Source organism: Phycodurus eques, chromosome 8 (genome assembly GCF_024500275.1).
Source record: "Phycodurus eques isolate BA_2022a chromosome 8, UOR_Pequ_1.1, whole genome shotgun sequence".
NCBI classification, from domain to species: Eukaryota; Metazoa; Chordata; class Actinopteri; order Syngnathiformes; family Syngnathidae; genus Phycodurus; species Phycodurus eques.
In genome coordinates, this window is record NC_084532.1 from 3,980,501 (window position 1) to 3,993,000 (window position 12,500).

At 41.7% G+C, this 12,500-nt stretch overlaps 1 protein-coding gene across 6 annotated transcripts in view; it reads right to left on the reverse strand.

Annotated features, from left to right (window-relative positions):
* Positions 1–12,500, reverse strand: part of LOC133406105 (carboxyl-terminal PDZ ligand of neuronal nitric oxide synthase protein-like) — a 137,089-nt gene that overhangs the window by 56,199 nt on the left and 68,390 nt on the right. For 5 of the 6 annotated variants that reach the window (XR_009769026.1, XM_061683410.1, XM_061683411.1 and 2 more), the window contains one exon: positions 2,663–2,824. Coding sequence is in view for 5 of the 6 variants with exons in the window: in XM_061683410.1 (XP_061539394.1) it covers positions 2,663–2,824 (162 nt within the window). In the remaining variant the exon portion in view is untranslated. The remainder of the gene's footprint in view (positions 1–2,662; positions 2,825–12,500) is intronic. The other variant, XM_061683412.1, reaches the window with a different exon arrangement.

Sequence of the window (12,500 nt, forward strand, 5' to 3'; positions counted from 1 at the left end):
CCCTGCTAAGAAATGGACGTATATCCAAATTTGATTAAAAGACAAGAAGACAACTGATTCGAAAGGCTGCCAAGAGGCTGACAGCAACATTGAAGGAGTTGCAGGAATGTCTGGGGAACCACAATCTCCCATCTTCTTCCTAAGTCTGGGCTACTGGGTAGGGTGGCAAGATAGAAGCTTTATCTTCTAAAGAAAAACATCTTAAGCTCGCCTACATTTTGCAAAAACACACCTAAAATCTCCCGAACGAACATTGGAAAATGTTATATGGTCCAATGAAAGAATGAAACCAAGCCAAAACCTTTTGGCCATAATTCTAAAAGGTATGTTTGGCGCAAACACAACACTGCTCATCATCAAAAGCACACCATACATACAGTGAAGCATGGTGGTTGCAGCATCATGCTTCGTCAAGGTGGAGGGAACTATGTACAGTTCCAAATACCAGTCAGTGTAAGCACGAAACCTGCAGGCTTCTGATAGAAAGCAAAACAAAACAAAAAAGGCAGGAAAAGCCTATTAGATAATCTGAACTTTATTTCTCAGTTGTTTATTTTTACTTTCCCTCTTGAAAATATTTAATTGTTTTTCAATTGAGTTGTACAAGTTACAGGTCTCACTCATGTTGAAAAAGGTTTTTCAACGAGTTATCTTGGTCTTATTTTTAACATATCAAAAACCTGGCATTTGAACAGGGGCATGTAGACATTTTATATCCACATAAAACAGTAACTTCTGCCTAATTAATTTTTTGGGGAACCTTTTTTCCACTTTAGCCTGATTAAAAAAATTAAACTCCACGTTTTTACAAGTGTCATCAATTTTTGTTGATTGAATTATTGATTCCCCACCACCCCAAAAAATTGATTCCCCACCACCCCAAAAAACAAAAAAAAATTGCAAAAAAAAAAATCTACAGAGCAAAAGTGATTTGCAGACATCAATAAATGATGATGGGAGTATGTGGGTGTGAGTGGAAAAATGTCATCATTGTATAAACGTATAAAGCTCAAGCAGCTTGGGTATGCCATGAATGGTAAAACGTTTTATGTCACCTTGAATGTAAATAACATTAATTCAATCAGTTGAATTACATGAGGAGACGCTATTTATTGACATATTATGACAATAGGGTTTTAGTGTGTTCACTTTAGACTCCACTGGGTGTTTGTACCCAGACAACACTGTAATAGTGATATGAATGGGGTTTCTGCAGACAGAAAAAAAGGCACAGGGTGGAAAATCTTAATTGTCTTAATAATCATAATTAGGGGAAGGACAGGTAAAGTAGTTTAATTTTTAAATTGTTGAATTTGAGTTTAAATATGAGTGTAAATGACTGTTGACAGCTGCTAAACCACCCAGTTTTAAACTATCCTGCAGAGGTGTATAACTTCAGAGGTGTGCAATTAGATTCAAGTAGGGCGGCAAAACATTACATCGGTTTTCAGATCACTGCATTGACTCCCCATGTGTTTTAGGATTGATTTTAAGGTTATTTTACAATTTTTTTTAATGTCTTAACAGTCTTGAGCCATTATAGCTATCTGATATGCTGTTTTCATCTCAACCCTCATGGGTCCTGAGGTCTTTTGGCACCAGCCTTTCAATCATTCCAACGGACAGAACAAAAACTTATGAAGAGGCCGCATTCAGCCACTATGGCTTGAGCCTTTGGAACAGCCTGCCAGAACGAGCCTTTGAAACAGCCTGCCAGCGACTGTTGATGTTTTTAAAAGGAGGCTGAAGAGTCACCTGTTTCATTTAGCTTTTAAAAGAGTTGTTCATTATTTATCCATCCATGCATCCACTTTCCTCCGCTTATCCAAGTTAGGTTCATGGGGACAGTAGCTTAAGCAGGGATGCCCAGACTTCCCTTTTCCCCAGCCACTTCCTCCAGCCACTTCATCCAGCAGGCGTTCCCGGGCCAGCCAGGAGACGCAGCCTCTCCAGCGTGTCCTGGGTCTACCCCAGTGTGTGTGAACACTTCATCCCAGATGACAGAGCTTCTCACACTTGATTTACTTAGACATTTATTTATTACTTATTTATTCATCTCTTCATTATTTTTATCCTATTTTATTATATTTATTATTTCCCTTCAGTTTTTTTTAAAAATCCTGTTCTATTGTCTTTTAGTCTTTAACTTTTTAACTCCAGTCTCTCCTCATGGAAAACTCCACGCTGGTAGGTGTGTTTGGTCTGTCCCTGGGAATCTCATCTTGCAGTTTCCCCTGGCCTGTGTGGTGAGTGGTGGGCTCTGCGCAATGTCAAGAGTCCATCCTGTTCTACCCAGGTCATGGTGGTCCCTGTGGCGGCATCCACTGTGGCTGCGGTCTGTGGCACTTCTCAGTGTGGATGGCTCCCACAAGTTGTCTTTCCTCACCCAGGATCCTCAGTGCCTTGCCATGTCTCTACACTATTAATCAATATGTGGTGTGTGTGTGTATGTGCGGGTGTTTCTGTTTGTGTGGGTATGTTTTGTGTCTATATGTGGGAATGGCAGGGGTGGGTTCTTGTATATTTCTTGCTTTTTTAATTATGTTTTTATCTCATTTTAATGGATGAAAAGAGCTACATAAATAAATTGATTAAGGATTGTATCACATTTTCTGGGCCAGTCAAATATGAAATTAAAGCTGTATGTTTAAAGCAAACCCACCTGTGCCACAGCGACTTGTGTTTGCTGCTGCTGTTGCTGAAGCTGTTGTTGGAGCAGCTGGATCTGATGGTGAACAGACAAGGGAGTGCCAGGTGAAAGCACACTTGATGCAGGGAGCAGCAATCTGGGGCTGGACATCAGCAAGGACGCTTCCTCTGAAATCTGTCACAACACACCCAGAGATAAAGTTGATGAACTGAATGTGCAAAGAAATAAATAGAATAGCCAATAAAATTATATTATAATTTATTGCAACTAATTTTGCAACATCACTTAAAATGCCTTGAAGAAGAAATTTTAGAAGCAACAATGCGGAAGCGGTCAGTGTATGCACTTGTTGTTCCTGCACACCACATATGTTTATCCAATGGTTCATTATTTGTGTGTCAGTAGTGTGGGGCACATTTTTCCAAATTAAATGGATTTTATATTCATATAAATGTGGACAAACAGAGATGCTATGCTGGCATCTTGTGTCAGGACATGTTTTCAGAGCTTTCATTTTCTTCTACCTACGTGTAGTGCATTTTTACAATGCATGATTTTGCTTCTACCCATATGATCAAAATGAAGTATTTTCTGTATTTTTGTTAGTTTTTTGTTCAAAGAATTATCCTGAAGTTAAGTACTTGGTTTGAACACTTAATCGTTTTTTAATTTAGTTGCTCTTATTTAGAAATTCACAGCCCTACTTTTATTTAGTAAATTAGAAAACATACAGTTGTGCTCATGTTTGATTACCCAGGCAGAATTTCCAAGATGGGTACAATTATTTAAAGAAAACATGAAGGACCAGGCGAAACACATTTTTTTTATAATGGATTCAAATTAAACGGTCAAGCATTTCAGAAAAGCATTATCATTAAACAAAACATAACCATAAAGAAATTAAGGATGGTTGTTGTTCAGTCATCCGTCATATTTAAAAAAACAACAACAACAATATTTCACAAATTCTGCCAGTGTATGTAAACATATGAGCACAACTGTACATATATGCAGTCATATGTACCCCTGTCATATTGGAATGAAAGTGTAGACGACACCTTTTTTATAACCACTAGGTGTCGGTGGCATTTTGGAAAGAAAGTGTACAGCTTTTTCATAACCACTAAATGGCGGCATACATTTATAAAAAGTTTTTTTTTTTCCCATTTGCCCCTATACCAATGTATAATGCGCATATTGACAATTTGGGGGGGGGGGGGGGGGTGCGTATTATACACGAGAAATTACGGTATCTGTCCTGATGCTAATGAATTCAGCATGACAGGTTGAACAGCTTTTTAAAGCGGCAATTTATAAGAAAACAAATACTATTAAAGAACAATTTCTTTTTTTATTTTACACAATTTCTCCTTTGAGTAGATACATGTTACAGAAAATTTTCATTTTGCTTTAAACTGTAATTATGATGTTCCCTTGAGCAAGTCACTGTAGTGTTATTTTATTAAAAAAAAAAAAAAAAAAAAAAAAAAAAAAAGATTACAGACCATGACAAGACCTGGCCTCAAACTCCTTCCCAATCTTCAGAGACACTTTATCTAGACTTTGAAGGTAACTGCTCTTTAGCTGGACTTTCAAGTTAACTGCATTGCTATTCACCTGTTTGTTATTGGACTCATAGCAGTTATTTCAGTATAAGTCAATTCCAAATATTCCTGTGGTCTGGTGCACTGTATTTGAGTCCTCAACAAGCTCTTGTCAATATCACCTGTGAAAAACTCCTTTCGACTCTGCATTTTGTTGCATTTATGTACGTCTTTGTCATTTCAGTGCACTGTATCAATTGGTGCTGCGCTCTCCCAAAGCAGATGTGCTGTCCCAAATTTTAAACTCAATATTATGCAGGATGGGCACATACACTCGGGAACTCGGGGCGAATTAAATCAAACAAGGCATGTCTTTTATACAGTTGCTGGCTTCCCCAAAAGTATCGGGATAATCAATTTATTTTCTGTAATATATTTGTTTCACTTTTCCACTTCCAATTCCATCACTTCAAATTTCATTTTGTGGTTGAGCCCTCAAATGTTCCGTGGTGAAAAGCCTTAGAGGTACCGAAAGCACAAACCCTCTTTAAAATACAGGACACGGGATGCCGGCGTGCAAAACCATAACGATCCAGATGAAAAGCCGGGCTAGAGTCCCAGTCATGTACAATTGGCTAATAAAGTGGCCTTACAGATACAAACTGCTCCGACATCCCCACAGAACTCGTTGCTTATCTGAAGATTTACACTACTTGAATTCAACAAGAAAGAAGGAACAAAAAAACTGAACGTTGTGCTGACGTAGTTTGCTTGGAAGAGATTTCAAGTAGTAATAACTCTGGTCTCTCATATTCACTGTTTAGTCTTGGAGCCCTTTTTACACCTGTGGCTACCAGTATGCGCAATCTGTTAAGAGTGATGACCACGCAATTTAGGGCCCACTGTTTTGAATCCAAGTAAGAGATGGCAATCGTAGTAAATCATGAAAAGCACGCCAAACAACAGCACGCGTTATCTATAAGGGCGAAAACACAATTCAGCACTCGCTATTTGGGATCTTGATAAATCAGGCTTACGTGATCAGTTTGACCAAATAGGGAGAAATAAATTTAATGTCATGATGGAACTGTGAGGAGTCTCTCTCGCTCTGAGGTGATGAGTGGCAAAGTGAGTGCCATTAAAAAGTTGTGTCTTTTCAAAGTTGAGACAATTGTGAAGCAGCAGCTGTTCTAAAATGAAGTTAAGTGGATTATGCACAGTGAAGAACAGCTGAAACATGCCTTGAGAGTGTGTCCAACCATTAATTTTATATATAATTTGTCCCGTTCAGGGTCACACTGGAGCCAATTCTGGAGTTGACTTTGGATGGCTGTGTATAAACTGAAATAATCACCAGCTAATCACAGTCAGGCATTAGTGTACTTTGCTGTGAAATAATTGATCTGTAGTTCTAAAATTAATTATTTATAAACTTACGCACTTGAGACAGAACTTGCAGTTTAACACTGCATTACTCTCTGAGCTAATAATCTACTTTTTGGGAACATGCTCAAAATAAATGAGTAAAGCCAAAAGAAGCTAACGTGTCAAGTGATGACAAATTGTGCAAATTTAAATATACAAGAATTACAATGATTTTGATAGTTTGAGACTTATCGACATCCCCACTGTCCGCAGTGAGGAAATACTGGTTAATAATGTGAAATTTAAAGTTCTAGTTCAAGGCATCTTGCAAATTATAATATTTTGATGACAGAACTGTCTTATCAAACATGTGCAGATCAGAAAGATTTCCGCAGAGAAAATAGGTCATTGCAGTAGGACGACGAGTAATAACACAAAATTAAGACTAGTGTGATGGTTAGTCATTGCAGACTCATCATGCTTACACATAAGGATAAGGAAAACTGCATTCTTCTTCCCTGACTTAGTGGGGGCACTTTTTTTGGACTTTGGCAAACAGGTCTGCTATATGTGGGACTGCCTATTCAGGAGAAAATGTTTTCCATTTAGCTGAGGTCCCATCACTTAATGAATATGAAATCTCCAGTGCCCGAAGATAAAGATATTTTCATTACATAAACAGTATATTCACTACATGTATTTTGCTTGTATTTTTTAAATCACCCTAATTGCCTTCAACGCAAAAGCACGAAAGCCTGCTAAAAGTGTAAAATAAAGACAATAGTAAATTGTGACTGCTATTTTGTCTTGAAGCAGCAGTTTTGGTGATCCCACAGCCAAACCTTTTAAGTGTAAACATCCTGACGACTCATGAAAACCCAAAGTAGTGTAGTGATTATATATCAAATAAGACTTGTAATTCATTTAGGAAAAGTAATAACCGGGAGCGACGTTTGCGTTCCTTCCGGTCTATGGTAATTTTGATTTAATTACATTAGTTTGATTCAAATCAAACTAATGTCTCGAAAAGGGCACCACGTCAATGCTCATGTCAAGTTTAACTTTAGGTGAAATGACGACTAACCTTTTTAATCAGTCTCATAATCTGGAAGTTGCTACACTCTACGACATTTTGAGTCCTAGGTTACAGAGGTTTACTTAAATTCAGAACACACAAAATACGACCCAGAGTGGAATTTTATGGTATATTTAATGAAACACACAACTACACATACAAGCTGTTTACACCGACGTCCAGCGGTTGGAGTTCTTTCATCAAACTCTGAGTTATTGCACTCAGTCGAATGGTGACTGTAGAGACTCTTCTCCCGGCTGTTCTTTGCTCATTAATCCATTGCTCAAGTTGGTCTTCCAACTCGGGCGGCGTCGCCTTGTTTCCAGGGAAACTCAGCTGCGTCTTCTTGACTTGGCGAAGCTCGTTTTCCTGGTTACTCCACTTGCGAACCATGGATTCGTTGATCTTGAATTCTCTCGAGGCTGCTCGATTCCCATGTTCCTCCACGTAACTGATAGCTTGCAGTTTAAACTGTGCTTCGTAAGCGTGTCTCTTCATAGTTGCCATTTTCGGGGGTCCTTAGCCAAACCGATGCACATTCCGGAACTATATCCCTACTGGGGGCGTGTCTTTAGCATCCTCTGTCACGCGCACCCTTCCCACTTTACGTCCGCATGCTGTCCTGTCACGTCCGCCTTCCTCTATATAAGCAGTGTGTCGGCAGGAAATGATCCCAGTAATTTTAACAAGCATACCAAATTTGAATGAAGAAAATAAATAAAATAAAATAAATAAATAAATAAAAATCACTAAGTATATAAAATCAGGCTTCAAAACTTGAATAATAAGGCCCATCTCTCAGCTTTCAGACGCTGTGGACGTCTCAGACGTTTTCAGACGTTGAATGGATGCGCCATAAGGAATCAAACAAATTGAGGGAGTGATAGCTTATACTATAAGTGTCAAACTCAAGTCCCGGGGGCCAGATCAGGCCCGCCGGATCATTTAACGTTGCCCGCGAGAGCAAATCATGTGTGTGGACTTCATGTATTTTGCTAAAATACCAAAACTGCAAATTGTCTTCACTTTTAATAACATTAAGATATTGCAAGCATTTTTTGTTACCAATCCCCCTTTTAAAATAAATGGATTAATAGTAGAACAAGAAATGTTTTACTGGCTTCTGATTTCAAAACAAGTTATCCATCAATTTGTAGTGTATGTGTTATAATATGAGGCCATCATATATTAATATGGGTTCACAGATGTAATGGCCCTCCGAGGGAAACCATAACTACAATGTGGCCCTTGACAAAAATTAGTTTGACGCCGCTGGCTTATACAATGTTAAATCACATTAGGAGGCTTAATTTCAAAATGTAATGGTTATTATGAACTATAATCATAAAAATAAGCACACAAGTCAACTTATCCTCTTTATTGGTGACATAATGTCACAGCCGAACACGGCGCTTGACGACAGCAGGACGGTAGGTGGAAATAGTGAGAATATGCCTAAGGAATGGAGGAAAAGTGTACTGGTGCCCATTTTTAAGAACAAGGGTGATGTGCAAAGCTCTAGGAACTATAGAAGAATAAAGTTGATGAGCCACACAATGAAGTTAATGGAAAGAGTAGTGGAGGCTAGACTCAGGACAGAAGTGAGTATTTGCGAGCAACAGTATGGTTTCAACGCCGAGGTTAGAGTACCAAGAGCACCACAGATGAATTATTTTCTTTGAGAGTGTTGATGGAACAGAGAAGTTCAGAAGGAGCTACATTCTGTCTTTGTAGATCTAGAGAAAGCCTATGACAGAGTACCCAGAGAGGAACTGTGGTACTGCATGCAGAAATCTGGAGTGGCAGAGAAGTATGTTAGAATAGTACAGGGCATGAGGGCAGCAGAATAGTGGTGAGGTGTGCTGTAGGTGTGACAGAGGAATTTAAGGTGGAGGTGGGACTGCATCAGAGTCAAGGTCAGAGAACCAAGGCAAATAAGACATGTATAAATTTGATGACAAAACCCAATGCTGCTAAAGTGGCTGGTGCGACCTGGAGTCTGGTGTGTGTGTGTGTGTGTGTGTGTGTGTGTGTGCATCAGAGTTCAGGGTTCAGGAGTTCAGAGTTCAGGTGGTCAGAGGGGCTTTTCGTGTGTTGATCCTGTCGAGAGATCTTTTCACGCTGTCCCAGGTCAGTGTCAGCACTTGGTCACCATGAGGGGGTGGAGTCTTGTGTGCACGGGTGCTGTTGTGATGCCTCAAAGCGAGCAAAGAAGTCATTTAGCTCATTTAGCAGGGAGGTGGAGCTGTCGCAGGTCTGTGGTGAGGGTTCACTGTCAGTAATGGTCTGAATACCACACCACAGACTCCTGGTGCCCCTGCTGTCACTGAAGTGGTGGGCAATCTTCCTGGAGTACTCCCTCTTGGCCTCCATGATGCCACGGGAGACATTGGCTCTGGCTTTCCTTGGGCCCTCCTTATCCCCAGATCTAAAAGCAGTCTTGCGGACATTCAGTTGTCTTCAGACCTCCCCCGACAGCTATCGCTTCTGATTAGCACAGACAGTGATAGACTTAGTGGTCGTGCATCATCCATGCACTTGCTGATGTAGGCAGAAATAGTCTGAGTACTCCTGAAGGTCTGTGATGGAGTGGTAAATAGTAGCCTTTTTGAACATGGTCCAGTCTGTGGTGGCTAAACAGTCCTGAAGGCTTGCTTCAAGGGACCCTTCTGGCCACACTCGGACCTGTTTCCTAACTGGTTGGGAGACTTTAACCAGTGGTCTGTAAGCTGGCAATAACATAACAGTGAGATGGTCTGAGGCGCAGAGGTGGGGTAAGGGAAGGGTCTTGTAGGCCCCTCTCAGGGGGTCCAAGACATTGTCCAGAGTGGTATTTACCCGTGTTGGAAAGTCAATGTTTGAGTAGAGTTTTGGAAACACAGCCTTGGGGTCAGCATTGTTGAAATCCCCAGCTAGGATGAGGAAAGCATCTGGGTGGGCTGTTAGCTGTTCACTGATTTGATGGTACAGCTCATTTAGTGCCTCACTCCTGTTATTGCTGGAGTTTGGAGGAATATAGACAGCCACCCGCAGTATGGCAGTGAATTCCCTCGGTAAATAAAACGGCCGGCACTTCAGAGCCATAAACTCCAGTAGCAGTGAGCAGTGTTGACTGACCAAGATAGCGTCCCGGCACCATTGAAGAAAACACACAGTCGTCCACCGCCGCGAGTCTTCCCTCCCGCGAGAGTTCCGTCCCCTCTGAAGCATGCTAGATGGTCGAGCTGAATGGCGTCATCTGGAACCCTGCTGTTAAGCCATGTTTCCACAAACACATAAACGCAGCACTCTCCCACAGTCTTCCGGGTAGAGCAGAGTAGTCGAATGTAATCCAGCTTGTTGTCCAGAGAGCCTACGTTGACTAACACGATGGAGGGACAGCTTGTGTGGTTAAGCCACTAGCCTTGCTCGGGTACCTCTGCGCTTGCCACGTTTCTACTTCCTCCTTTGCCGTTTGTGGCGCATCCACTCTTGGCGCGATGCAGGTGTGGGGGTCGTAGCTGTTGTAGATTTGTACAATGAATCAACTCAAACACTTATTTATTTATTGATTGTCATGTTCTGCTGTTAGGTCAAGCAAAAAGGAAGATCTGTATCTCTTTTACGGCGGTACAATTTTACTGTGTCACAGTGGACTTTTTAAGCTGCCACTGTGGTTTCTTTATATTCTGATGGATATCTATTGAGAATTACAGTCGTTCAGTCAAAAACAAAGTATTTAAAGGGGAGTGTGACAGAAAAAACAAATGAGAGAGAGTGAAATGGAAACTGAATAATATAGGAAAAGAAGACAACAAAGAACAAAGCACTTGTAAACAAGATGAGGAAGGTAAGGCATTATATAACTAGTACAATGACAGATTGGATTCGAGTGTTGTACGGTTCAGTAGTGCTACACCCTGTGAGGGAAGGACAGGACAATATAGGACAGGACTGGACAGGACAGGAGGAGAAGCATGCAGGACAAGGGTCGTGGAGCCGGCTGTACAACTGAAATGTGGTGGGAGTGGCTATGTAAATTATAAACATCTGCAGGAGACGCCCCTGACCAACCCGCTAGGCCCACAATGTAGCCAGTCCCTGCCCAGCCCTAAGGCGAAACCCTGTTTGGTGGAAAGGAGGGCAGAGAGGGGCACCTGACAAGGGAACAATAAGGGGGGTGACCCAGAGAGCAGCTACAGGGCATGAGAGGGAAGCCCCCCACACCAAGCAGCCATCCAGCCAGAGGGGCTGTGGTGACAACTAATCAGAATTGCAGGACACATCATCATCACTTCCAACGCACCTCGCCTGTCTGAGCGTTGCTTTGCAGTCGATCGGGCGAGAGGTGCCCCTCACGCTACCTCAAACATAAAGCCAGGCAGACATCTGGCAGCCGCAGGGGACCTCTGCTTCGTGCAGCCAACGTCCCAGCTGCAACCTTGTTGCAGATGAGACAAGTTGGCTTGGCATTTATAAACACAGGTAGGATGAACGCTTATTTTTCGTACTTCCTACAAAGATCAAAAGGTTCCTCAATTTCAGCATCAAACATTCATAGGCTTTCGACATGATCGACAGGTAGATAGACGTAATGACATTTTATTTTTCTTGTTTTCTGTAAAGTTTGATGTAAATCAGATGATTAATTTGTTCTCGGCGTGGTCAGGAATGAGACGGCTCGAGCAGACGCTGCCATTGAAAAATCTGAAAATGGCCTGTTTAAACATCACATTTTCGTCAAATGAAACTAACATACTGGCAAACTACCAAAGAGTCAAGGTTTCGGTCACAAATTTCCGATTGATTTATATTGATTTCGGGACAAATCAATCATTACAGTGGGCCTAAATGTCATTTAAATAACTAATACCGTATTTTCACGACCATAAGGCGCACTTAAAAGTCTTAAATTTTCTCCAAAAAGGAAGGGGCGCCTTATAATGTGGCACGTCTTATGTGTGCACAGAGTTCCAACATCTATATATGTTGTTGTGTGATGAGCGCTCCGCTTGACCTTTTTTTTTTACTTTTTTTTTTACCGCTTGACTGACTGGTCGCATTTCTTGCCAACACGCTGCTTATATGGCTGGGCAGCCGTGGCCCAATGGTTAAGATCATCGCCTGCCACCGTGGGGGACCTAGGTTTAAGACCCCGACTGGACCATCCGCCAACATCCCCCAGACTCACGGCTGTGGTGTCCTTGAGCAAGACACTGATACCCCGAAATGCTCCCCGGGCCCTTCAGCTGCCCCCTGCTCCATGCATGCTTGTTCATGACAATAAAAAGTGATTCTTCTTCTTCAGAGGAAAACCGGACGTGGCTGAGGACAGCATGCGGACGTAAAGGGGGAAGGGTGCGTGAAGGAGGACGCTAAAGCCATGTCCCCAGTAGGTATGTAGCGCCAGGGTGTGCATTGTGCAAAACAACATCGGTTTGGCTTAGGACCCCCGAAAATGGCACCTACGAAGAGACACGCTTACGAAGCACAGTTTAAACTGGAAGCTATCAGTTACGCGGAGGAACATGGGAATCGAGCAGCCGCGAGAGAATTCAAGATCAACGAAGCCATGGTTCGCATGTGGGGGAAGCAGGAAAACAAGCTTCGCCAAGTCAAGAAGACGAAGCTGAGTACATTGCTAAATACTTCAGTAAAGTACAACCGAACTCAGTTTGGCTACCGCTGGCTTTTTAAAAACATTGTTTTAGCATCCATGCATGCATGCTACTGTATGTTTTAAGCTAGCGTATGTTTTACCATGTCTGCGCCTTTTAATACGGTGCGCCTTATGGTCGTGAAAATAAAGTTTACGTGATTACAGACAGCACTCTAATTATGAACAGGTTACTGTTCATAATAAGTACTGTTTCACGGCACCGTAACG